The 25,163-nt window shown below is 41.6% G+C and overlaps 1 protein-coding gene across 2 annotated transcripts; it reads right to left on the reverse strand.

The window, feature by feature from the left end:
- Positions 1-489: 489 nt before the first annotated feature.
- Positions 490-19,931, reverse strand: CNOT8 (CCR4-NOT transcription complex subunit 8). 2 transcript variants are annotated; one of them, XM_046001084.1, is made up of 7 exons: positions 19,821-19,931; positions 12,138-12,321; positions 10,376-10,569; positions 5,343-5,504; positions 4,650-4,794; positions 3,831-3,941; positions 490-2,009 (listed from the first exon to the last, which is right to left on the reverse strand). In XM_046001084.1, exons 2-7 carry the CDS (start codon positions 12,252-12,254, stop codon positions 1,860-1,862), a joined length of 879 nt encoding a protein of 292 aa, XP_045857040.1. In that variant the 5' UTR covers positions 12,255-12,321; positions 19,821-19,931; the 3' UTR covers positions 490-1,859. The 2 variants fall into 2 exon arrangements, with proteins under 2 accessions (XP_045857040.1, XP_045857039.1); XM_046001083.1 differs by lacking the exon at positions 19,821-19,931 and adding an exon at positions 19,517-19,697.
- Positions 19,932-25,163: the final 5,232 nt, after the last annotated feature.

The raw sequence follows: 25,163 nt of genomic DNA on the forward strand, positions 1-25,163 counted from the left end.
AAAAAGCTAATCCACCAAATGTAATGGAGTGGTCCTAGGACAGAATTAAAACTAGTTTTCCTATTAAGGCTGGACAATCAGTCGGGGCTTATAAAGTGAGGAGACAATTCCATTTACACAGTTAGCCATTAAAAACTTCCCACAGGGGTACCTGGGTGGCTCAGTCGCTCAAGTGTCTGCCTTTGGGTCAGGTCATGATCCCAGGGTCTCAGGATGGAGCCCTGCTTCTTCTCCCTCTCCCTCTGCCCCTGGTTCGTGGTTTGTCTCTTTTGCTCACATTCTCTCTCAAATAAATAAATAAAATCTTTAAAAAAAAAAAGAAAAGAACAACTTCCAAGAAAGTGAGACATTTTATACGCAAGCCAACTTGTGGGATATGGAGACAAGAGTTTGGGGGCAGGTGAGATGCTTCTAGTCACTGATTGCAAACAGCTATCTTCTACAGTCAGCAATTAATAGCTATGAAAGACCAAACCTTCATGCCAGTGGTTAAAAAGAAATCTTTATTTTACAAAATTAAAAACATAAATAATATTTACAAGCATCTTAAATACCAGCTTATAATACTTGACATTTTCGAATCATGTGAAATTGAGTTTTCCATAAGCTTTTAAAATGTAAGACTATTCATCCACTTCAGTGAGTTACCAGTTTTCATATTTCAAAGGGGTTTTTGGTTTTTCTAAATTGTCCATACTGTAGTCATTCAAAAAACAATATAATGTACTTTTTAAATGACTAGTTTAAGAAAAAAAAAAAAATCACAGTCCTGAGCTTCCTACCCCAGTTGTGGGATATTACTCCAAGAGAACTCTAACCAAATTCCTTTCTGCCCTGTTTACATGTGCCACTATTAACTTTTTAAAGACTCACATTCCTGGTACTCACATAATCAGTCTCCCTAACTTCTCCACAGATTTGCCAAAAGGAAAAGCCGGGAGAACAAAGAGACGTGGAAAAATACAAAAGACCATCTGAAATCACATTACTGAAAATATAAGAGTTATGGTCCCAAATTCTAATCTTACTTCGTTCAGGAACAAATATAGGATATTTTATTATATTAAGACTTAAAATGATTGCAAATGATAGACATGTGACAGCAAATCTCAGTGGCACAATGGAACACAGACTTAAAGACACATAAAGTGGTTAACTTAATACCCATTACCAATTCTGGAGTTCCTCATGAATAAAGGGTAAACAGATTCAGAAGAATTTTGTTTTTAATAGAAGTTTTCATTATCTGGTCTTCAAAATTTAGCACTGAGTAATTCATTTCCACATAATAGCATATAATGACAGACTAACAAAGTGTGAGGAAAGCAAGGACTAGAGAGAGGTCCAAAAGAAAAAAAAAAAGAAGAAGGAGGAGGAAAAGACATCTATAAACCAATTCACAAAACACCCATTTTGTTATTTTGTTCCACTTTCCCTGGAAGTCCTCAGCTCAGCTGAGAATCCCATCAAAAAGTCTTCATCCTCAGAGAGTAGCAAGACTTAGAAGAAAAAGGATGACAACAGATAAAGAGTTATACATATTTTACTAGTCTTTCTGACTTGTCCTGGATATTTAAAAAGGTGTCAAATGAGCCATGGATGCTGGTGGCAGGAAGCAACTGGAGAGAGGCTTGGGGATGAGGAATAGGGAAGACTTGTTTACAAATTCAGAGTCAACTCCCCTCTTCTGGATCTAAAATAAAGACATCTTTTGTCTTCAATACAACAAAAGTCTTTCAACGCAGATGGTAGGTACAGTTTGCTCAAAGAAGCGTTTTCTCTTGGGGAGGAAGGGAAGTACACAGTCAGCAGAGAGCACCACTCTGGGATCAGGCCCGCCCTACAGAGCGTCGACACCATCACTGCTGCATGTTGTTGATGATAGCCAGAATGCTCATCTTCTCCTGGGCAGAGTCCACATCCTCATTCTGCTTCTGGGCCACTCCTGTGCCAAGGCCATAGAGCCGCCCACAGTACTTGGCATCATCAATACTGTCCTCAAAAAACAACTGCAGGATAGGACAGAGAACCCGTGGTGAGAATCCCGCTACGAGTCATGCCAAGTCTCAATACTACTACATCAGCACCTCCCAGTCGTCTCCAAGCCCTGACAACCTACCCAGCTAGGAAGTAACTTCATAAAGAAAGGCTCCAAACCTCTCCTCTTTTTTCATGCTCCCTTCTTAATATATAGGCTCTCCTTTCTGAGCAAACTTCGACTCTCCATGAGTTCTTCTACTGCCAGGATCTGTGGGCTGCTGCCACTGTTTAGTACAACCATCTCCATCTCCATCTCCTCCCTTCTCTTTAACAAGCAGCGCAGTGCTTAGGAGCTTAGGCTCTGCACTCTGTGTGATCTTCCAACTCTCCTTCAGCCATGGCTCCCTATCTAGAAAATGGGCCAATAGGAGGACTTTACAAGTGAGATAGTGGATATTACACACTTCAGTAGGGTACCTCAACCCTGGCCCTATTGGGCAGGGTAATTCCTTGTTGGAGGCGGGGTGGGGGTGGTGGCAGGGAGGGGAGCTGTCCAGTGTACTGTAGTACTGTAGAATGTTTAGCGATGTCCCTGGCTGATAGTGGGCCTCCCCTCTGCTGCTCCAGATTGTGACAACCAAAAATGTCTCCAGCCGTTGCCTAAGGAACCTCAGGGGAGAGCATGATGCCACCAGCTCTGTTCTTCTTTCTCAGGACTTCTACAGTTCCACACAAATTATAAGATCATTGTTCTACTTCTGTGAAAAATGCCACTGGAATTTTGATAGAGACTGCACCGAATCTGTAAGAGTGCTTTGGAAAGTACGTACATTTTCAGAATATATATTCTTCCAGGGGTGCCTAGATGGCTCAGTCAGTTAAGCATCTGCCTTCAACTCAGGTCATGATCCCAGAGTCCTGGAACTCAGCCCTACGTCGGGCTCCCTGCTCAGTCGGGAGTTTCCTTTTCTCTCTCTCTCTCTCTCTCTCTCTCTCTCTCTCAAATGGATAAAATCTTTTTTTAAAAAACTGGATATTAATTCTTCCAATTCATGAGCCCTAAGTATCTTTCCATTTATTTGTGTCTTCTTCAGTTTCTTTCATCAATGCCTTATAATTTTCAGGGTACAGGTCTTTTACCTTCTTGGTTAAATTGGTTCCTAGGTACTTTATTGTTTTTGATGCAATTGTAAATGGGATTCTTTCTTAACTTCTTTCTGACAGTTCATTATTAATATACAGAAACACAAGATATTTGTATACTGATTTTGTATCTTGAAATTTTACTGAATTCATTTACTCTAAGAGCTTCTTGGTGGACTCTTTCGAGTTTTCTATGTATAATATCATGCCATCTGAAAACAGTGACAGTTTTACTTCCTCCGTTCTAATTTGGATCCCCTGTATTTCTTGTGCTTGCCTAATTACTCTGGCTAGGACTTCCAATACTATGTTGAATAAAAGCGGCAAGAGTGGGCATGCTTGTGTTCTTCCTGATCTTAGAGGAAAACCTTTCAGCTTGTCATGGAACATGCTGGTTGCCAGACATTTGACAATTCACAGAACTTAAGCATAAAATAAGTGAGTGTACAAATGTGTCCATGTTAGAGAAATCAGAAGAAAAGCAAATTACTACAAGAATAAGAACTGCAAAGAACACCAAGTACATGTCTAGACTTGAATAAGCTGAGGGAGCCTCCATTTCAGGATAACTTTGCCTCCTGAACTGCATGTAATACATTGAACATCGTAACAAACAAACAGAACAACTGCTTTCAAAGTGATCAACTTTCATCAGAACTATAAATTTTCAACAAATCTCAGCCCACAAAGATAACCCACCTCCTTACCTCTTTCATCCTGAAGAACGCCATTCCTGTCAGCAGCGAGTCTGAGCCTGCCTGGTGTTGCCTTCCAATTCTCTGCAAATCCAACTGATCAGCAACTTCCTGAAGACCACCCTGCAGATGTAAAGAAAACAAAGAGAGTATTTCAGACCCACCCCTCCTCTACTGGAATCAACTAAGTCCACTTTTTAGTTTAATTCTTTTGGTGATGACAAGTGGGAACAGGTCATTTACTAAGGCCTTACCCCAGCAATATCCCCTTTTTAACCCTCCAAACAATACACTGTGTTATATTTCACTTTTCATTCCTTCCTTTTATATATCATTAACTGTATCAGACCTCTGCCCCATTTTAAAGTCCTAATGGCTATAAAACAAGATTGAGGAAATAGTAAATACCAATCCAATTCTAGACAGAAAATCTCTTATGTCAACAACTTACTAGGGTGCTGAGTTCTTGAACTATCGAGGGTTAAGAACCCCTCTGAGTCTGGTACACTACAGACCCCATCCCTAACAAACTACATACACGCCTCATGCCGCCAACTATTTCACTAGGTTTGTCAGCCCTAAGTGACAAACGCCTCCCCCAGAATAAGAGAAGCAGAGGGCTCCCTTCATCCCCAGATTAAATACATTCACCACACAAATCCCTGTGCCAATCAGCTCTACATACACCCACTTCAGTACAATGCTGGCACTTAGAAGGCACTGAAGAATGCGTGAGGAGCAATAAATAATAATAATATTTAATTTCTAAAAAAATGACAAGCCTGTTTTGTCTTTTTTGTTGCTATTTATATTAAGAAAAATATTGTGTACCTTAAGATTTTTGCAGCTCTTCATCAGGTATTTCACATCATAAATGGATGGGAAAAAAAGGTTCAGAATATGAAAGAATTCATGTTCCTCTTCTGGCAAACGAGAATCCGTAAGTAACTTTACCATGTAGCCAAAATCATAGCCACTACAAGAGAGAATGAGGCAATGAGGTGAAAAAGCAGCAATTACCAGGCCCCCGAGTTCAACTGCTTTATTTCTCAAACCTTAATGGTGCTACCTCGTAACTTTCAGTTTTCCATAATCTATCCTACTGTAATCTGAACATTCCCTTAAATACCAACAAACCAGAATAATATGAGAGACTTATAAGAGAACCCAAGAGGTTACAAATGTGGGTTTTATTCATCATAAACTACAGGCCACTTACAGGACAAGAAAAAGATGATCAAGTGCTTTGATCCTCCCCACCCTCCATCTTTCCACCTGGAATGTACCTACTGATAGCCAGCCACATGACGGAGCCCAGTACTGTGTGAAACAAATCAGTATAAGCTCCAAAGTCTTTTTTGAAACACTGAAACATGGTTAAGTTACCATCTGAACTCCGTAACTGCCAATAGGTAGTTTAAAAACAAACAAACAAAAAAGATAGCCAATAGGACTGCAGCAATAACTTAAGAATGCAATTTCCTGTTCCCAAAGCAAGAGAAATACACATTATCTGGGACTGACCTATGAAATGAAAGCCATTTGACGTTGTCACAGAGAACCACCCCTGATGTCATAAGCAGCTCTGCAAAGTGCAATGTGTCAATCCCTTCCTCTTCATGCTTCTGAAATTGCAGTCCAGAGTTAGCGAGGAGATCTATGGAATCCTGGGAGTACATGTCCTCTCTAAAAAAGAAGGTGTTTACTTCTTAATCTAAGAGAAGTAGTGGGCAGCAATATTAACATCACCTTGTAATTACAGAACAAGTATTCTTGAAATGCTTTCATAATTTAGTAACAGATCAATTCATTCTTTCCAGTATTCCAGCAAGCATGCAAAGTAGATAATCTTATCTCTGTGGCTGATGGAAAAGTGAGACTTGCCCCCACAAAATAAATTTCTTAATTATAAAAGATCCACATTTCTCCCATTATTTATAGAAAAAGAGAATCAACCAATACAAAAATATTTAAAATACCAGAAAACTTTTTAAAATGTCCTTATAATATTATATCATAGAAACAACTGCTAATAACTCAGTTTATATATCCTTGAAGGCTATTTTCTCTACATACACATACACAACTCCAGCCTTATATCTACACAACACAGACCATTTTTCCAGACCAATGCTCAGAGATATACCACATCCTTTGCAAATATGGCATAATATCCCCCTGCAAAGATACACCCATCAATTTAAACAGAGGAATATTTATAATACCACGTATCACAAAAGTAGGAAAATAAATTATGTATCTCCTTTCCCACTAGATTTCACTGTTATTTCACTTGTTCTTCACATAAACTGAGGACAGACAACTAGGAAAAGAAAAACACAATCTTACATTTTTTCTATTAAATTAAAACCAGTGTTGAATCATTCTGTTTTGTTTCACCTAAAATAAGCATTGTTTTAAACACACACATAAACTCTACAATAACAAACAACCCTTATTTTCCTTTGTGTATTCATCACCATTAAGGCATAAATAACAGGCGTTGAAAATGGACTGGAGGAAAAAAAAAGAAAATGGACTGGAGGGGCGCCTGGGTGGCTCAGTGGGTTAAAGCCTCTGCCTTCAGCTCAGGTCATGATCCCAGGGTCCTGGGATCAAGCCCCGCATCGGGCTCTCTGTTCAGCAGGGAGCCTGCTTCCTCCTCTCTCTCTGCCTACCTCTCTGCCTACTTGAGATCTCTGTCTGTCAAATAAATAAATAAAAATTTTAAAAAAATATGTTATAATTTTAAAAAAAAGAAAGAAAATGGACTGGGAAAAAAAAACGCAATTAAAGGAGAGATCCAGATCATCTCCCCAAATTATTCCTGAGACTGAAATCTCCAAAGCAGACGAACAATCAAAAAATTATTCCTGAGCTATCAAATGCTCCTGGTGCTGCTAAATAAAGCAGAACTTGAGTACTGTGACCCAATCAGAATTACACTAAAACTACCTCATATAATCAGCAAAGTGATAGTCTCCCCAAAATTTTCCCCTTAAAAAATTACATCATCCCAGGGCACCTAAGTGGCTGTCAGTTAAGCATTCAACTTTTTATTTCGGCTCTGGCCATGATCTCAGGGTCTGAAATCAAGCCCGGCATCAGACTATGCACTAACTTCAGACTCCCTCTATTCCTCCCAAATCCTCCCCCGCACTCACATGCACACTTTCTCGCGTGCTCACTCTCTTAAAAAAAAAATTACATTGTCATCAAGAAATTAAAAACAGAACTACCAAATGATCCAGCAATCCCACTTCTGGGTCTCTATCCCAGAAGAATGAAAAGTGCGGTCATGAAGACGTCTGCACATCCATGTTTATAGCAGCACTACTCCCAATCGCCAAGAGGTGGAAATAACCTAATGTCCATCAGTGAATGAACAGATAAAAAAATGTGGTCTAGGGGGCTTGGGTGGCTCACTGGGTTAAGCCTCTGCCTTCGGCTCAGGTCATGATCTCAGGGTCCTGGGATCAAGCCCCGCATTGGGCTCTCTGTTCAGTGGGGAGCCTGCTTCCCCCTCTCTCTGCCTCTGCTCTGCCTACTTGTGATCTCTCCTACTTGTGATCTATCTATCCAATAATAAATAAAATCTTAAAAAAAAAAAATGTGGTCTACTATACAATGGAATATTATTCAGTCTTTGCTATGGTCTATGCCACAACATGGATGAACCTTAAGGATATCATGCTATGTGAAATATGCCAGTCACAAAATGACAAATATTGTATGTTTCCACTTATATGAGGGAGCTAAAATATTTACAGAAAGCAGTATGGTGGTTCATCAAGATCTGGGGAAGAAGAAAAAGTTGTTTAATGGGTAGAGAGTGTCAGATTTGCAGGATGAGAAAGTTCTGGGGGTCTGCTTCACAACAAAACAAACATACTTCAACACTACTGAAGTGCAGACTTAAAAATGGTTGAGATGGTAAATTTTATGTTTTGTGTTTTTTACCACCCTTTTAAACATCAAAATTCGCTTCAGTTTCAACTACCCTTAATTAACATCTACTCCTTACTTCCTTTTTTCTTCTATTATGAAAGATAATAATAATCCTGTTTTACACATAAGGAAACTGAATTATAGAAGGTAAAATTACTAACCCCAAATGACCCAGCTGAAAAATGGCAGAACTGCAATTTATCTCCTAACTGGAGAATTAACTTTATTTTTCACTTTGAACAGCCTTACTGACATACTAAACATTTACTCATTTAAAGTATACACTTCTGGGATGCCTGGGTGGCTCAGTTAGTTAAGCGTCTGCCTTCGGCTCAGGTCATGATCCCAGGTCCTAGGATCAAGCCCTGCATCAGTCTCCCTGATCAGCGGGGAACCTGCTTCTCCCTCTACCCGCCCCTCTACCTATGATCGATCGCTCGCTCTCTCGCTCTCTCTCAGATAAATAAATAAAACCTTTTAAAAAGAAAATGAAGTAGGGACATCTGGGTGGCTCAGTCCTTGAGCATCTGCCTTCGGCTCAAGTCATGATCCCAAGGTCCTGGAATTAAACAGGCTTCCCTGCTCATCGGGAAGCCAGCTTCTCCCTCTCCCCCTCTCCCTGCTTGTATTCACTCTCTTGCCTTCTCTCTCTGTCAAATAAATAAAAATAAAATCTTAAAAAAATAAATATAAATAAATAAATAAATAAAGTATGCACTTCAGGGTGTCTGGGTGGCAGTCAGTTAAGTGACTGACTCTTGATTTTTGGCTCAGGTCATGATCTCAGGGTCATGAGATATGTCAGGCTTTACTCTCTACACAGAATCTGCTTGTGACTTTTTCCCTCTTCTGCTACCCCTCCACCCCCAACTCTACACTCTGTCTCTCAAATAAATCTTTTTTAAAAACTTAAAAAAGAGAGGGGCGCCTGGGTGGCTCAGTGGGTTAAAGCCTCTGCCTTTGGCTCAGGTCATGATCCCAGTGTCCTGAGATCAAGCAGCACATCAGGCTCTCTGCTCAGCAGGGAGTCTGCTTCCCTTCCTCTCTCTCTGCCTGCCTCTCTGCCTACTTGTGATCTCTCTCTGTCAAATAAATGAATAAAATCTAAAAAAACAAAAAAAAAAAACAAAAACCAACAACTTAAAAAAGGGACGCCTGGGTGACTCAGTTGGTTAAGCAGCTGCCTTCAGCTCAGGTCATGATCCCAGCGTCCTGGGATCAAATCCCACATCGGGCTCCTTGCTCCGCAGGGAGCCTGCTTCTCCCTCTGCCTCCATCTGCCAGTGCTCGCTCGCTCTCTCTCTGACAAATAAATAAATAAAATCTTTTAAAAAAAATAAAATTAAATAAAATTAAAAATTAAAAATTAAAAAAATAAACTATGTAATTTAATCACCTTTAGTATTTTCAGAATTGTGCAACCAGCACCACAGTCAAGTATAAACCATTTCATCACCTCAAAAAGAAAACCCATACCCATTATGCAATCAATCCCCAGTACCCCATAATCTCACCACCACCTACACCCTGGACAACCACTAAACCTATTCTGACTCTATCAGTTTACCTATTTTGAACATTTCCTATAAAAAGAATCCTATAATAAGTGATCTTTTGTGTCTGGCTTCTTTTCCTTAGCATGTTTTCAAAGCACATCAATGTACGACATAAAATTACTACCTCTTTCCTTTTACTGTCCAAAAACAAGGCATGGATATACCATATTTATTTTATCCATTCATCAGTTCACAGACATTTGGACTGTTTCCACTTTGGGACCTTTATAAATAATGCTTTTATGAATATTCGCATACAAGTTTTTGTATGGACGTATGTTTTCATTTCTCTCGGGTTTATGCCTAGAAGTGGAATTGCTGGGTCACATGGTAACTCTACGTTTAACCTTTCGATAAACTGCCTGTTTTCCAAAGAGGCTACACCATTCTACTTTCCCAACAGCAATATACGAGGATTCTAATTTCTCTACACTCTTGCCAATATTTGTTGTGTCTTTTTTAATACAGCCATCCAATGGGTACAAAGTGGTATCTCACTGTGGTTTTGATTTGCACTTCCCTCATGACTAGTGATGGTGACCATCTTTTCATAGGTTTATTAGCCGTATCTATACCTTCTTTGGAGAAATGTCTATTCAGATCTGATGCCCATTTTCAACTGGATTGTCTTTTTATTGTTGCCCTGTAAGAGTTCTGTAAGAGGGACTTTACTTTCTGAGATTCCTTATTCCATCATCTATTTGACTGCTGTGTTCAATCCTTACTTGGTTTCAATGGAAATAAAACTTCATATTAATAAAAACAATTAGAAATCACATCTGGGGGTGCCTGGGTGGCTCAGTGGGTTAAGCCGCTGCCTTCGGCTCAGGTCATGATCTCAGGGTCCTGGGATCGAGTCCCGCATCGGGCTCTCCGCTTGGCGGGGAGCCTGCTTCCCTCTCTCTCTCTCTCTCTGCCCGCCTCTCTGTCTACTTGTGATCTCTCTCTGTCAAATAAATAAATAAAATCTTTAAAAAAAAAAAAAAAAGAAATCACATCTGCACAAATGTGGTAGATCTAAGAATAACACTGAGAAATGTTTCAGACACTTACGTAAGGTTAAATTTGAAGTTGAACTGCCAAGTGTTGATTCCAGAAGGATATTCTCCCTTTTCATTTGTGAATGTAAGGCCCAGCTGGATAATTTTTAGAAGGTCAACATTGCACCGTAAAAGCTGATACTGGTAATCTATGGAACTACGAAATTCACCAATTGGTCGTACCACAACACCTGGAAATTCTGTGTCCTAGAAAAGTAAAAGGTCTCTCATCATAAGGTTTCACAAAAGGATGCTGAGAATTGATAATTCATAAATAAAAATTTATCTAATTTATAAAAGTTATGTGACAAGACCCAAGCTTGGGCACATATATTAAAATACTAATCTCATTGATAGCTACACAAGTAGTACTAGAATCATGAAGTTTTGGGCAGCAAATTGGAAATCCTAGGCAGGATGTGAGTAAGAGCAGATGACTAACTACAGATTAAAAACATTCTATATTCATATACAGTGAATTTTAAAAAGCTTATGTTTAGGGATGCTTGTGTGGCTCAGTAGGTTGAACCGCTGCCTTCAGCTAACGTCATGATCTCAGGGTCCTGGGATCAAGCCCCAGTTCAGGCTCTATGCTCAGTGGGGAGCCTGCTTTTCTCTCTCATGCTCCCTCTGTGCGCTCACTCCCTCTCTAATAAATAAATAAAATCTTTAAAAAAATTTAGGTTGAGAACATGTATGAATAAAAATACAAATACAGGGAAAGGAAATAGCCATTCAGAAAAAAACAATAGCTATATTTACCGTGAGTAAAAAGCCTGGAACAAGATCACAGACCGTTTTAAATATGAGGCTAAAGACTTACTGCTTATGAGTAATGCAGATTAGAGCAAACTAGACAGTGCATGCCTCCTCTAGAAGAGGCCCTCAATATCACCATGATACACATCTGCCTCTCCAGCCACTCAATAACACGGAAGAATGTGGATCCTGTAATGCCAGATCTTCCCATTTTTTTCCAGAGATGTCAGAAATCTGGACTTTAAAAGAGATCTCTTGGGCACCTGGGTGGCTCAGTGGGTTAAGCCTCTGCCTTCGGCTCGAGTCATGATCTCAGGGTCCTGGGATCGAGTCCCGCATTGGGCTCTCTGCTCCGCAAGGAGCCTGCTCCCTCCTCTCTCTCTCTCTCTACCTGCCTTTCTGCCTACTTGTGATCTCTGTCAAATAAATAAATAAAATCTTTTTAAAAAAAAAAAAAGAGAGAAAGAGCTCTTAATTTTTACATGGTGATAGCTAATTTTTAAAAACCATTTTCAAACACTGTCAAATTCACCCTATCTGCTGGACAGGACAGACCTGCCCTATGGACTGACATAACTTCTGCCTTAAAAACAACTAAACACAGGGCGCCTGGGTGGCTCAGTGGGTTAAGCCACTGCCTTCGGCTCAGGTCATGATCTCAGGGTCCTGGGATCGAGTCCCGCATCGGGCTCTCTGCTCAGCAGCGAGCCTGCTTCCCTCTCTCTCTGCCTGCCTCTCTGTCTACTTGTGATCTCTCTGTCAAATAAATAAATAAAATCTTTAAAAAAAAAAACAAAAAACAACTAAACACAAAGTAACATTACAAAAAAAAATCTAAGATATTACAGGTTACACCCTTCTCAGACACACTGGCTACCATGTTTTATAAAGGCATCACAATCTTCCACCAAGTTTAATTTACCATGGGTTAGTGTTATCCTTTCTTTCAAAATCTCACATTGAACATTCCCTAAGTCCATAGCAGAAGGTGAGTCAAACAGAGCAGAGCTCTTTACCATAGCAATATAACTGTAACTGAGCACAATTTCTCGGATCTTCCTCATCTCTTCTTCTAGATTGCTGGCCCAGACTTCACAGATAACTTGGCTGTTCTCCACAAGTGCTGCAGGCATCTTGAAGAAACTTGGTAAGTCACTTTCAGCTGACTCTGTAAGATGGTAAGCTGATGGTTGATCTGATCTAGATTCAAAAACATATTTTGAAATCACATAAATTCACACACTGGGATAATGTCAACAAAACAAAGATTAAAAAAATCACTTCATCAGTTTAAGCTAAAACATTAAGACTATTTACATTCATTCTTCAGTTTATAAGGTGGGGAAATTTGCCTTTGTCAAGACAAAGACACACACACACACACACACACACACACACACACACACACGGTTCTTTAACCCAAAGAAACTAAAATTAAGAAATCTGAAGAAACTGGGGTGCCTGGCTGGCTCAGTTGGTATAGCATGTGACTCCTGATCTCAGGGAGATCATGCTGGGTGCAAAGATTACTTAAAAATAAAATCTTTACAAAAAGGAAAGAAAGAAATCTGAAGAAACTTTTGCCCAAGCTGCCCTTTAGCACAGAAGTGAAACCACTACCCTAAATCAGTATTCAAGCCCTTTTCAGACTATCTAAAGATTAAAATAGGCCCTAGTGACCACAAATATTCCCTCATCTATGACTTTTACACTTTGCACAGAGACCAAATCATGGAAACATTTTTAAGGAATCACTTTAGCCAGTTTGAAGGTATCAGGAACTCTGAAAGCCCGAAAGAATGTAGACCTAAACTCTCACATCTCTGTCTTAACAAGTACATCATGAATATGGTCATGGGACTCCTCCCTCTGCTCCCTATAAAAGGGGAAATTCTTTTTCTCCACAATCCAAAAGTCATATATAACTAAAGACAATTAACTAACTTAATATAGTGCCTCTTTAGATCTGTGCAAATAGATCATGAAGTGAGGGATTTAAGTGGTAAAAACCAACCCCACTTGCTAATTTGAAACTTTAACCACCACAATGAAAGGAAGAATTGGAATTATTAATGTCTACTTTTAAACACATAATAATAAAAAGAAACTAAGCCATTCAACAAAAGGAACAGAGAAGATGGCAAGTATAAATAATTCAACTAGAAAGCATAATATGAGTTATAGTGCATATTCTGGGAGGAAACTATGGAGGGGCACAGTACTCTGCAAGATAAAACTCAACATGACTCAGTTTCAGAGTAATGCTGTTATTATAATAATGAGATGCTTAGTTACAAAAAGACCAAAGGAGCTTATCATAATGGTCTTTATTTAAAAAGGCAACCCCACCACATGCACCCTCAACGTAAGAATGGACTCCAGTACACAGATATATATTCAAAGGAAAATTCCTGAAATAGTTAAATGAATCTTTGCTTCCTACTTTCAAGACAGGCAGATGCAATGATAAGAATCTAGATCAAAACAAACTGTCATCCTCAAATGTCATCACTTCTCTGAGAAAACTCTCAGCAACCCTGAAAGTTCCCATTTATTTAAGTACCCAACACTTTAACAGATGTTTCTCTGAAATTATAATAGACTTACTATAATTACTCTGAAACTTAAGGAGACAGTGGTAAGTTCCTAACAAATATGGGTGGATACTTCTCAAAGACAGAATCCGTTTCTTCTCATTTCAGTCCTGTACATGAATTAAAGGTTTGCAAATGAACAAAGAACATCCAACAAGGGCAAAAGTTCAAACTGAGTATGGGATAAATCCCACGATATAATCATAATTAAGAAAATGTTAGGACTCTGATTAGATTATAAACTGTGTTTAAGGTTTTCCCCTGCAAGAGGGCACAAAGCCATTTCAATGCCCATTAATGTTAAATCAGTACCACTCCACTTCCTTATTTTTCTAACTTAAACAATGCACTTCCTTTTTGGTGTCATTTCAAGCACTACCATAAACTACTTTAGGGGAAGTGGGTATGACTGTGAAGACATTTCCATAAAAGCAAAGCACCAAAAAGGACCCAAGCAAAAAAATGCCTTTGGTCTCAAAGCAGAAAAAAGCAGGCTTATAAAGAAGACAATTGGGGGGGGCGCCTGGTTGGCTCAGTGGTTTAAGCCACTGCCTTCGGCTCAGGTCATGATCTCAGGGTCCTGGGATCGAGCCCCGCATCGGGCTCTCTGCTCAGCGGGGAGCCTGCTTCCCTCTCACTCTCTCTGCCTGCCTCTCTGCCTACTTGTGATCTCTCTCTGTCAACTAAATAAATAAAATCTTAAAAAAAAAAAAAAAAAAAAAAAAAAAGAAGGGGCGCCTGGGTGGCTCAGTGGGTTGGGCCGCTGCCTTCGGCTCAGGTCATGATCTCAGGGTCCTGGGATCGAGTCCCGCATCGGGCTCTCTGCTCAGCAGGGAGCCTGCTTCCCTCTCTCTCTCTCTCTGCCTGCCTCTCTATCTACTTATGATCTCTCCCTGTCAAATAAATAAATAAAATATTTAAAAAAAAAAAAGAAGAAGAAGACAATTGGGTATTTACACTAAATTCTTAGAACCAGGCTCCCTAGTTAAGCAGCTCTTAAGGTTGTGTCAAAAGAACTCAGGAAATATCCTGAAGAGGCTCCCTCTGGTCAAAGAAAAGATATATAAAAGATAAACATATATAAAAGATTATAATAAACACTGTTATGAATAGTTACTACAATCAACGTCTTCAAACTTCTAAAACAATGCACTATGAACTCATGGATTTTTTTAAAGATTTTATTTATTTATTTATTTTAAGATTTTTTTATTTATTTGTTTGACAGAGAGAGAAATCCCAAGTAGGCAGAAGTAGGCAGAGAAAGAGGGAGAAGCAGGCTCCCTGCTGAGCAGAGAGCAAGATGTGGGGCTCAATCCCAGGACCCTTAGATCATGACCTGAGCTGAAGGCAGAGGCTTAACCCATTGAGCCACCCAGGCGCCCCTAAGATTTTATTTACTTGAGAGAGAATAAGAGGGTACAAGTAGGGAGAGAGGGGCAGGGAGTGGGGAATCCTCAATCCCAGGACCCCAGGATCATGACCTGAGCCCAAGGCAGACACTTAACCAAGTGAGCCACCCAGGCACCCCGGAACTCAGATTAAAACATTAGAAAATAAACGTTATTGGTTACCAATGGAGAATGCTAGTTAATCAATTTATTTTTAAAAATATGTATCTTGTCTTTCTTATATAAGTTGTACTAAGTCAAGAGTTGAAGGAAAGTTTCCTTTAATAGAAGTTATAAAGCTAACAAATACAGAATGATAGAATATCAGTTTTGTAGATTCTAAAGAATTCACAGATCTGGGCAATAATCATAATGGCATCTATATGGAATATTCAGAAAAGGGAAATCTATAAAGGCAGAAAGTAGACTATAGCAATGGAATGGGAATAGGCATTAACCGTAAATGGCATGAGGTTATCTTACCAAGGTGGGGGAAAGGTTACCAAACTCAACAACCTGATTATTGCACAACTCCATAAATTTACTAAAAATCTCTGTACTCTAGTTTTACAGTACTTAAATTATACTTCAATAAAGTTGTAAAATATCACAATGGCTGTAATAACCACAGAAAGAGACAACTAGGTATTACGTGCCTCCTGACAGAACACACCATCACTATGAATTACACATGCCCCCCCCCCCAAAAAAAATCTAACTTGAGAGGTGCCTGGTTGGCTCAGTCAGTTAAGTGTTCCACTTTTGATTCCAGCTCAGGTCATGATCTCAGGGTCCTGGGATCCAACCCTGCAGCAGGCTCTGTGCTCATCAGGAATTCTACTTGGATTCTCTGCCTTTCTCTCTGTCCTCACTCGCTCCCCTACCTCATGCCCCATGTGCTCATGCTATCTCTCTAAAATAAATAAAATCTTAAAAAAAAAAAAAAACTAACTTCAATCTGACCAAACCTCTAGACCAATTTACAGGAAATGAAGAGGACAGAGGAACATGTTAAATGATACCATAGGAAGGCTATCAGCAAAATCCAGAAACTACTGTGGGAAACTACAGGATAACGCAGCTTCTTCAACAAACCACAAGAAATAAAAGACTCTCGATAGACTTATCAATCAATCAAAATCTACAGACCCTAAATAGATCTTTAAACTATTAGAAATTTTTTTAAAAAGTGACATTTTCAAGTCAAAAGTCTGAACAATAGCTGATTTTGGTTTATTGTATGGGGGTTTTGCTTTTTTTTTGGTGTTACATTATCATGGGTTTTTTTTTTTAAAAAGAGTCCTTATCTTTTAGAGATAATGTGACACAGATATAGGTGGTAAGATATGAAATGTGGAGTTCGGCTTCAAAATTAACAATGGAGAAATCTTATAACTTTGTACAGTTCCTTCCTCTACATTTTACAGATAAGAGAAGTGAAATTCAGAGACATAAATTTTATTTTTTTTTAAGATTTTTATTTATTTGACAGAGACTGTGAGAGAAGGAACACAAGCAGGAGAGTGGAAGAGGGAGAAGCAGCCTTCCCACTGAGCAGAGTCCCATCCAGGGCTTGATCCCAGAACTCTGGGACCCATGACCTGAGCCTAAGGCAGAGACTTAACCAATGAGCCATCATCCCGGCGCCCCCAGAGACATTAATTTGAAAAGGCACGACTGTGACTTCCATTTCCAAGAATTTTTTTTTTTTTTAAAGCTAAGTCAGGGGGCGCCCGGGTGGCTCAGAGGGTTAAAGGCTCTGCCTTTGGCTCCGGTAGTGATCCCGGGGTCCTGGGATAGAGCCCGGCCCCAAGTCGGGCTCTCTGCTCGGCGGGGAGCCTACTTCCTCCTCTCTCTCTCTGCCTGCCTCTCTGCCTACTTGGGATCTCTGTCTGTCAAATAAATAAATAAAATCTTTTTAAAAAAAAGAAAGATTAAAAAATTTTTCAAAAAAAAGCTAAGCCAGGGGCGCCTGGGTGGCTCAGTGGGTTAAAGCCTCTGCCTTCGGCTGGGGTCATGATCCCAGGGTCCTGGGTTCGAGCCCCACATCAGGCTCTCTGCTCAACTGGGAGCCTGTTTCCCCCTCCCTCTGTCTCTGCCTGCCTCTCTGCCTACTTGTGATCTCTGTCAAATAAATAAAATCTTTATATATATATATATATATATATATATATATATATACATACACACACACACACACACATATAAAATATATTTAAAAAAAATAAAAATGTATTTTAAAAAAATAATAAACTAAGCCATGGGGTGCCTGGGTGGCTCAACCAGCTGGGCGTCTGCCTTTGGCTCAGGTCCTGATCCCACAGTCCTGAGATCAAGCACCACACTGCCAGCTGTCGCTGCTCAGCAAGGAGTCTGCTTCTCCCTCTCCCTCTGCCCCTCTTCCAGCTTGTGCACTCACTCTCTCATAAATAAAACCTTAAAAAACAAAAATCTAAGCTACTTTCAAAAAGCTAACCCTTGTTACACATATGTACTAAATATGGAACACAAGTGCAGACCACTGGCAAAAATATTTAAGACATCCTCACACCAAACCCTCATCTAGGGAAATTGTCAGGAAATTGCTTGCAAATCTCAAAATGTAGTGCCACTCAAAAATTGAAAAGGAATCACATTATGCACATTTAGCTTAGCATAAACTACTAGATATGCTAGGCAAAGAGGAGAGAAATAATAATAAATGATACCAGATTTGCCTGCCACTTTCCACTCAGTGAGCACATGCTCCAGAAGGATCCTAAGGCAGGAATCACAAACATATTGTTCTCCTTAGTTATTCTTCCTCTTTTTAAGCCTCTTAGTGCCAGCTGCGCATAGTACAACTCACAATACAGAAGGACTATCCCATTCAAATATGTTTATGTGTGCAATACAGCCCCTAAAGGTAAGCTAATTAATTACTTGGGTTGCAACCACAGAAACAGTAACAAGTTTGAAAGTTGAAGGAAACACTGTGCTAGAATTACTGAGAAACAGAATGTCTATCTGTAACTTTAAAGCTTCCTAAGGAATTTTTAAGGATAACTATGATCACATGCAAAGTTTCCCTCACATGCTGACATTAAACCTTGACTCCTACTTGAGTTACTCCACTCTATGACAATCTGACTACCACACCAGTTACTCCTCTATATGAAAGCAAAAAACAAGTACTGATGATACCTATACTGGAGGAGTTACTCCACTGTATGAAAATCGACTACCACAGAACTATCCTACTCCACTCCATATGAAAGCAAAAAACAAGCACTGATACCTGCTGTTTCGACTGTTCAAGAAGAAGAGGTCACACGCAGGAATTACTGAGGTCCCTGCCTTGTGCTGATCTGCAGGAAAATCTGTGCAGATCGCTCTTGCTAACCTATAGCGTAAACTTCTCCAAAACAAAGCTCCTATTTACCCAGGAAAGCTCTAAAGCGCAACGACGAATAAAGCTAACCGAAATCCTTCTCTGCAAGCAATCCAGAGTACCAGGTCTTGCTTAGGAAAAAAAAGTTGGGTTTTTTCGGGTTTTGTTTAGTTTAAGCCTAAGGGTGCAAAGGGACAACATCACTTCCCCATTCCGAGAACTGAACAAAGGCTTTGCCGCGCAAGGAAAAGATGGAAAAGGAAGTTAGAAGAAATGGCACAGCAGCTTGAAAGAGGGTCCTCTCTATACATCGCCGCGGTGGCCCTCGCCGTCCTCCATCACTCCCGCCCCCAAAACAGTGTCCGAGCACAACTACCATGGACTGAACCGCAGTTCAACCAGTTCTTAAAAACCAACCATGTGGTCCAAGCCTCCAGAGCAATAACTATGGTTCATAAACACAGAACGGCAAGGAAAAGTTGTGGGGCCAAAAGAACCGAGAAGCGAGAGGCCCCGAAGGATCCAAACTCAGGTCCTCTTCCTTACACAGTCTCCTATCATCATTCTCTTCCCGTTCTAGATCACCCTCCCTCTCCAAACACTCATCCCGCCCCTTCCCTTGTAGCCACCTTTATTTCCCCTGAAGAAAAGACATTACAATTGTAGGCTTTCAGGCCAGAAAGACCTACATTCGAACCCATGCCACCAACTAGTTGTGTGGCTTTGCATACGTTACTTAACGTGCCTCAGTTTTCCTATCTTGTAAAATGGGTTCAATAACATACACCTCGGAGAACTGTAGTGGAGGATAAAAAAATGAAGCATATAAAGTGCTTTATATAAAGTCCTGGCACATAACACTAGAATATTATTACTGTGTGCTAGTGATTGGTATTATTACCACTATTCGATGGGCCTCTTCCTCTTTTTACACCCCCTGCCCCTCACTCACGCCCCCATTCCCCTTCTTCCCACAGGTCCCCGATGGCCTCCTACACTCTCATCTCACGCGCCTCTCCGGTAAGCGCAAGCCCGCTTACCCAGAGTATCTAGGCCCGCAAAGCGCGGGCTTGCTGGCTGGCGGGCAGAGTCCCCCGGGAGCGGCAGCGGCGGCGGCGGCGGCGGCGGCGGCGGCAGCGGCGGCGGCGGCCCCTGACCCGGCGCTCTTCTCCTGCCCCGGATCTGCTCCGGGAAGCGAGCGGACCAGTGAGATGGGCGCCCTCGTGCCCAGAGCGGCCTTACGCACTGCCCACCTAAAGACCTGGCCGAACCACTCTACCCATTGGATCGGCCCGACTCGTCTGCTCCTTTATCGTCACTCCAGACGCGCGCGCGCGCGCGTACCTGGTCAAGCCTGCTCCACCCCTTTTGCGCGCCCCGGAGACTCTGTGCGTGTTCGTCCAACCCGACCTCACGGGAGAAACGCGCAGGCGCAAAACCAAGAGGGCGTCCGGAAAGCAGAGAGGCGGGGCGGCCTCGCCGGACGCAAGCGGAACACGACCGGTGCTGGGTCTCGGCGCTTAAGTTGCCCTGTCTCAATTCAGTTAGCAACACCACACTGTTTCGGTTCTCCTTCCGCGCGCCCAAAGGAGGGGCGTGGCCTAGAACAAGCGCCCGCTTGAGGGCGTGGCCTAGATCCGAAGGCCGAGGATGGGGCGTGGACCTTCAGACCAAATCCCTCAAACTTCGAGGTCCTCGCCACTTTGCTTTGATGGGCCGTTAAAGTCGTTGACGGGAGCGGATCCTCACCCCCTTTCCAGTACTAATGCAGCTCCCTGGACCCCTCACTTACAAAACGTCTATCTCTCGGCTTCCTTTCTGGCAGACAATTAGTTGGGGGTGGGGCAGCACCCCAAACCGAGTCTGGGTGACGTCCGGAGAGGCCCACCTCCCTTCTCTCCGCCTCCCAGAGTCGGCGAGCAGCGTTACCACAGCAACCGGCCAGCTCGAGTTACAAAGAAGACGCGGCCTCCGGTGGGGATGGAGCCCGGCGTCTGAGGAGCTCGGAGGCGGCGGACGCTATGAAGGCTTTGCACATTTTCCTTGCGAGAGCCCTGGGCTTGGGCTGGGCTTAGGAACCCCTAGAGCCTCCATCCGTTCCCGCGATCCTCTGAGTCCTGCGTGGACCCTCGGCAGCATTTGAGCCGAGCAGCCTCGGCCGCAGCGGGGCCTCGCGCTCTCCCCCCGTGGCGAAGAGCACAAAGCACTGACTTCCCGCACACAGCTGTCTATCCTCTCCCGCTAGAGCGCCACGCTGTCTGAGACGGGTGGGGGTCGGCCCAAAGCAGGGGTCTGGCCATCCGCTAGGTGCCTTCTCTTGAAGGGGGCTGTTGGTAACTGGATAGCAAATATCCAAGCTACTGGACCTTCTTGTTTTTAAACGTTTTTTCCTAAGGATTTGAAAAATCCTGCTTCCATTTCCAAGGCCCGAGGCAGGGCAGGCCTTCAGTGGCAATTTCAGGGGATTCCCAAAACTTATTCTCTGGGAAGATGAACTCCTACCTCCCCTCCCCAGAGTAGAGCATCAGATACAGTTTCTGAACCCCACTCTCCTCCCCTGCAGTGTCTGTCTGGTGTGGTTTTGGAATGCAGGTGAGATTCGGGGGGTGAAGTCCGGAGCCCAGGACCAAGAAATAATTCTTGAGACGTCTTTTGTGGGTGCAAAATGCTGGTTTATTTAAAACACAGGGACAAAATGCGCAAACAGCTGCTGCACTGGGGTTATGAGGGGTGGCTGATTATATACTATGAAGTTGGGGGAGTAAGGAACAGGAAGGTTTCAAAACTTTCCCATGCTAAAGAAGACCTACAGGATACCGAAGGCCTTGCCATTGCCAAGTTAAGGTTGTTTTCCCCTGTAGCAAGGCATTAACATTAAGATAGTTGGGAGATTCCTGGAAGAATGTCACACAATTACCACCCAGAGTCGGGTTGAGGGGGAGGTTGCAGGGTGTCAGCCTTAGCTTTGTCCTCAGCCAGCCTTCAGCTCCCGCATGGAGTCTGCTTATCTGTAACACAGGGATGTAACTATCTCATAAGGTTGTTGCTGTATTAATAAATGGAAAAATCACACCGTACTGAGCGTGTCAGTCTACTCAATAAACAATTGTTTCTGGCCTGTCTCTGTTGCTATCCCAAAGATCCTTGTTTATTAGCTTTGGTGCAGGCTAAACAATCAGTACATTGAGCAATACAGGCATGAAGAAAGCAGGCAAAACACTCCCACACCCCACCCATCTCGTGGGTTTTTAGTGTCTTTTCACCGCTTGTAATTAGATTCTAGAGAGGGCAGCCCTATGGGGAGCTAGTCACATGAAGAGCAGCCTCCACAATCCTTTCTTGGACTTTTGTTTCTTCCTGCAGCACTGGGCCTGGTGTGCATGGAAAGAAACAGGAAACATAGCATCTCCATGTCCCCAAACCCACTCCCCAACCCCCACCCTCCACTGCCCTCCACCCAGAACTGGGGTGTTCGTTTCTCAGGTTATTGAAGAGATATGGCTTGTACTTCAGGAGGCATTGGAGTGTTTGTTGGAAACAATTGGGGTTCATGTTGTACTTACCCTACTGCAAAATTAGAACAATTATATAAATCACTATTTCTCAAAGGGAGGGAGGCCCCAAACAAATGAGAGAGTAGTTGGAGAAGAAAATATCCAGTAATATAATTTACTGTTTGGGGGGGGGACCTATTGTTTTTGGTCTACAAACTGTAAAAAGGATTGAACAAATCTTCTCAGCTAGGAGAGTAGAACGGCTAAATGAACTGAAACACTGGTTGTGAAATGGTTCTCCTTAAGAAGCAGACAGGGTGAAATCCTTGGCCAGACAAGCCTTTCTGTTATTCTGAAGTCTAAATACCAAATCTAATGGGATGCATTTCTTAAAGTATGTAGGAAGATAAAATTTTATTTTATTTTTAAGATTTTTCATTTATGTATTTGACAGAGAGAGATCACAAGTAGGCAGAGAGGCAGGCAGAGAGAGGGGGGGAAGCAGGCTCCCTGCTAAGCAGAGAGCCCAATGCGGGGCTTGATCCCAGGACCCTGAGATCATGACCTGAGCCGAAGGTAGAGGCTTAACCCACTGAGCCACCTAGGTGCCCTAAAATTTTAAATATATACAGTTGACCCTTGAACAATGCAGGGATTAGGGTATAACTTTTGACCCCCCAAAACTTATACATGGATTTTTACCATATGGCACAGTACTACAAATGCATTTTCTCCTCCTTATGAGCTTAACATTTTTTTTCTAGCTTACTTTATTGTAAGTATGAAAATGGAAAAGAAGGTAAATGCCTCCAGGTTTGTTCCAATATAACTGCGCTGAGAGCTCAAGTCTCAGAAACAGTTTTAACCAGAGTGCTGATAAAACCTAGATGCCTGTCAATTGATTCCATTGTTAAAAGCCACCAACACACACAAAAAAAAAAAAAAAAAAAAAGCCACCAACACAAACCAAGGTTAGCGAAGGTCTGACACTTTGTATAATGTCTTTTATCAGATAATATATTTACCTTTAAATTGAAATGAAGAATGCCCCCAGCTGGCTTTTTTCCTTGGTACGGATGGAGTTAACTTCCTGCTTTTGAAGTGTGTTGTCCTTGCTTTGTTTACATAATAGAAAACCCTTCTTCTGACTTTTGGAAATTATCAAGATCATCAGACTTCCGCTAAATATAAAGCAAATGTCGTGTTTCTTGACTAAGCATTTGAGTATTGTTTCAATATTTTTATTTCAACCTAAAAAAAAAAAAAAAAAAAAAAAACTCTGTTCTTCGATGAAATCAGAAATCAAAGTTCTTTCTTCTCTGGAAATGAACATCAAACCTATTTTATTCATATCTCATTTGATTTTTTCCTGGATTTTCCTTCCCCCTCAGAGTCTACTAATATAACAAAATTAACCCTAACCTTTAAATATCCAAATCTGTGAGGGTCCATAAAGATGTTCTAATTAATATATTCCCCCAATTCAACAGAAAGTAACAAAAATCACCCAGCACCCAGAGGCAGGACCGAGATTTGAGTCTTCTGATTTCCCAGTCCAGTATGAGATTAGGTGTTCATCCAGTTATATGGATGAACAATGGCTATAGTTATGGTCCATTTGCTATGTGCTGTGTCCTTCGTTGACGCTGGAGAATGCGCTAGAAGCAGATGAGGTTCCTAGCCTCATGAAGCTTAATATTTGGTGCCAGGGATTGACAGTTAAACAAATAAACAAGCATCCAAGTAGGAAATAAAAAGATGACCGAGAACTGGTGATAGCTATGATGAAAGAAACTAATGAGGTAAAGTGACAGAATAATTGGATTGAGGGAAGATAGGGGAAACTACTGAGCCGTCAAAGAACGACAGACTCAGAGAAACCAAGGTCATATAGTTGGTGGATGGCGGTTTGAACCCAGACCCAGTTTCTTCCAAGATCTCTGGACGTCTCCTCAAGAGCACTTCCTTTAAAGGAACGCACCCAGGAGGAGGATGTTTTAGGCGACCTGCCCTGGAGATAACAAGAAAGCCCAGCAATTCCTCAAAGACAGGATGGAGAGAAAACCCAGGAGGACCAGAGAGAACGTCTCATTTATGCAGGCTCTGCTGAGGACCTACCGTGTGCCAGAGTTATGCCATACATAAAGCTCCCACTTGAAATTATTATAGAAAAAAAGGTGCCTGCTACTCTAGGGAAGCACTGGCCACATTAGCTAAAAAAAACTTCAGAAAGAAAAGAACCAAAGGTAGATTAGTGGACAGGATCAGGAAGGAAAATCTGAATGGAAAGTCTATGAGCAGTGACATAAACGTAGGGATAACAGAAAGTAGAAAAAAAAAATTTTTTGCACATAGTAAGTGATCGGTAAATGTTTGCACATGACAGTGATACTCAGAACATTAGAAAATAGGAAGTAGTGGGAATAATGTTATATGAAAGGAATTAGATTAAAACGGGAACTGGATCAGTTAGCAAGGTTTGAGCAGTGCAGGAGACAGGCTTGGTCGTGGGGGAATATATACATTATATAAATATCTGGAATATTGAAAAAAATATTGTTACCCACAAAAGGAGAGAGGAGGGAAAACATGAGCAAGTTGTACAAAATGTAATTAATTTGGGATCAGGCATTTCATGTTACCTGAGCCCTTACATTGTGCCAGGAATTAGTCGAGGAAGGGTAACTAATACATGATCCTTTTTTTGCCAGATAATGACACATCTAGGTAATGGGACAGCATGCAGTCATTAAAAAGAATGTGGTAGGGCGCCTGGGTGGCTCAGTGGTTTAAGCCGCTGCTGCCTTAGGCTCAGGTCATGGTCTCAGGGTCCTGGGGCTCCCATCGGGCTCTCTGCTCAGAGGGGAGCCTGCTTCCCTCTCACTCTCTCTGCCTGCCTCTCTGCCTACTTGTGATCTCTCTCTGTCAAATAAATAAGTAAAATCTTAAAAAAAAAAAAAAAAAAAAAAAGAACGTGGTAGCTCTTAAAGGAACTACAGGGAACAATTTCCATGTTTTGTGCTAAGTGAAAATAGCAAGGAGCAGAAGAAGCATATATGGTGTGCTATTTCTAAGGAAGGTGGGGAGATGTGCATGCTTGTGTTTACACAGACAAGCTGGGTATACAAACACTGCTGGGGGGGGTGTCTCAGGAGAATTAGGGGACTGGGGAAGAGTGAAAAAAGACTTTTTA

The sequence above is a fragment of the Meles meles genome, chromosome 3, assembly GCF_922984935.1.
Source record: "Meles meles chromosome 3, mMelMel3.1 paternal haplotype, whole genome shotgun sequence".
Classification (NCBI taxonomy): Eukaryota; Metazoa; Chordata; class Mammalia; order Carnivora; family Mustelidae; genus Meles; species Meles meles.

Bases quoted from the DNA above. Each gene is read 5' to 3' on its own strand.
- CNOT8 (XM_046001084.1), bottom strand. From the start codon at position 12,254: ATGCCTGCAGCACTTGTGGAGAACAGCCAAGTTATCTGTGAAGTCTGG. The intron at 3,942-4,649 runs GTACACAATATT...TTACATCTGCAG, and splicing joins AGAGCTGCAAAAATCTTAAG to GGTGGTCTTCAGGAAGTTGC. The intron at 2,010-3,830 runs GTAAGGAGGTGG...CCTATCCTGCAG, and splicing joins CGTTCTTCAGGATGAAAGAG to TTGTTTTTTGAGGACAGTAT.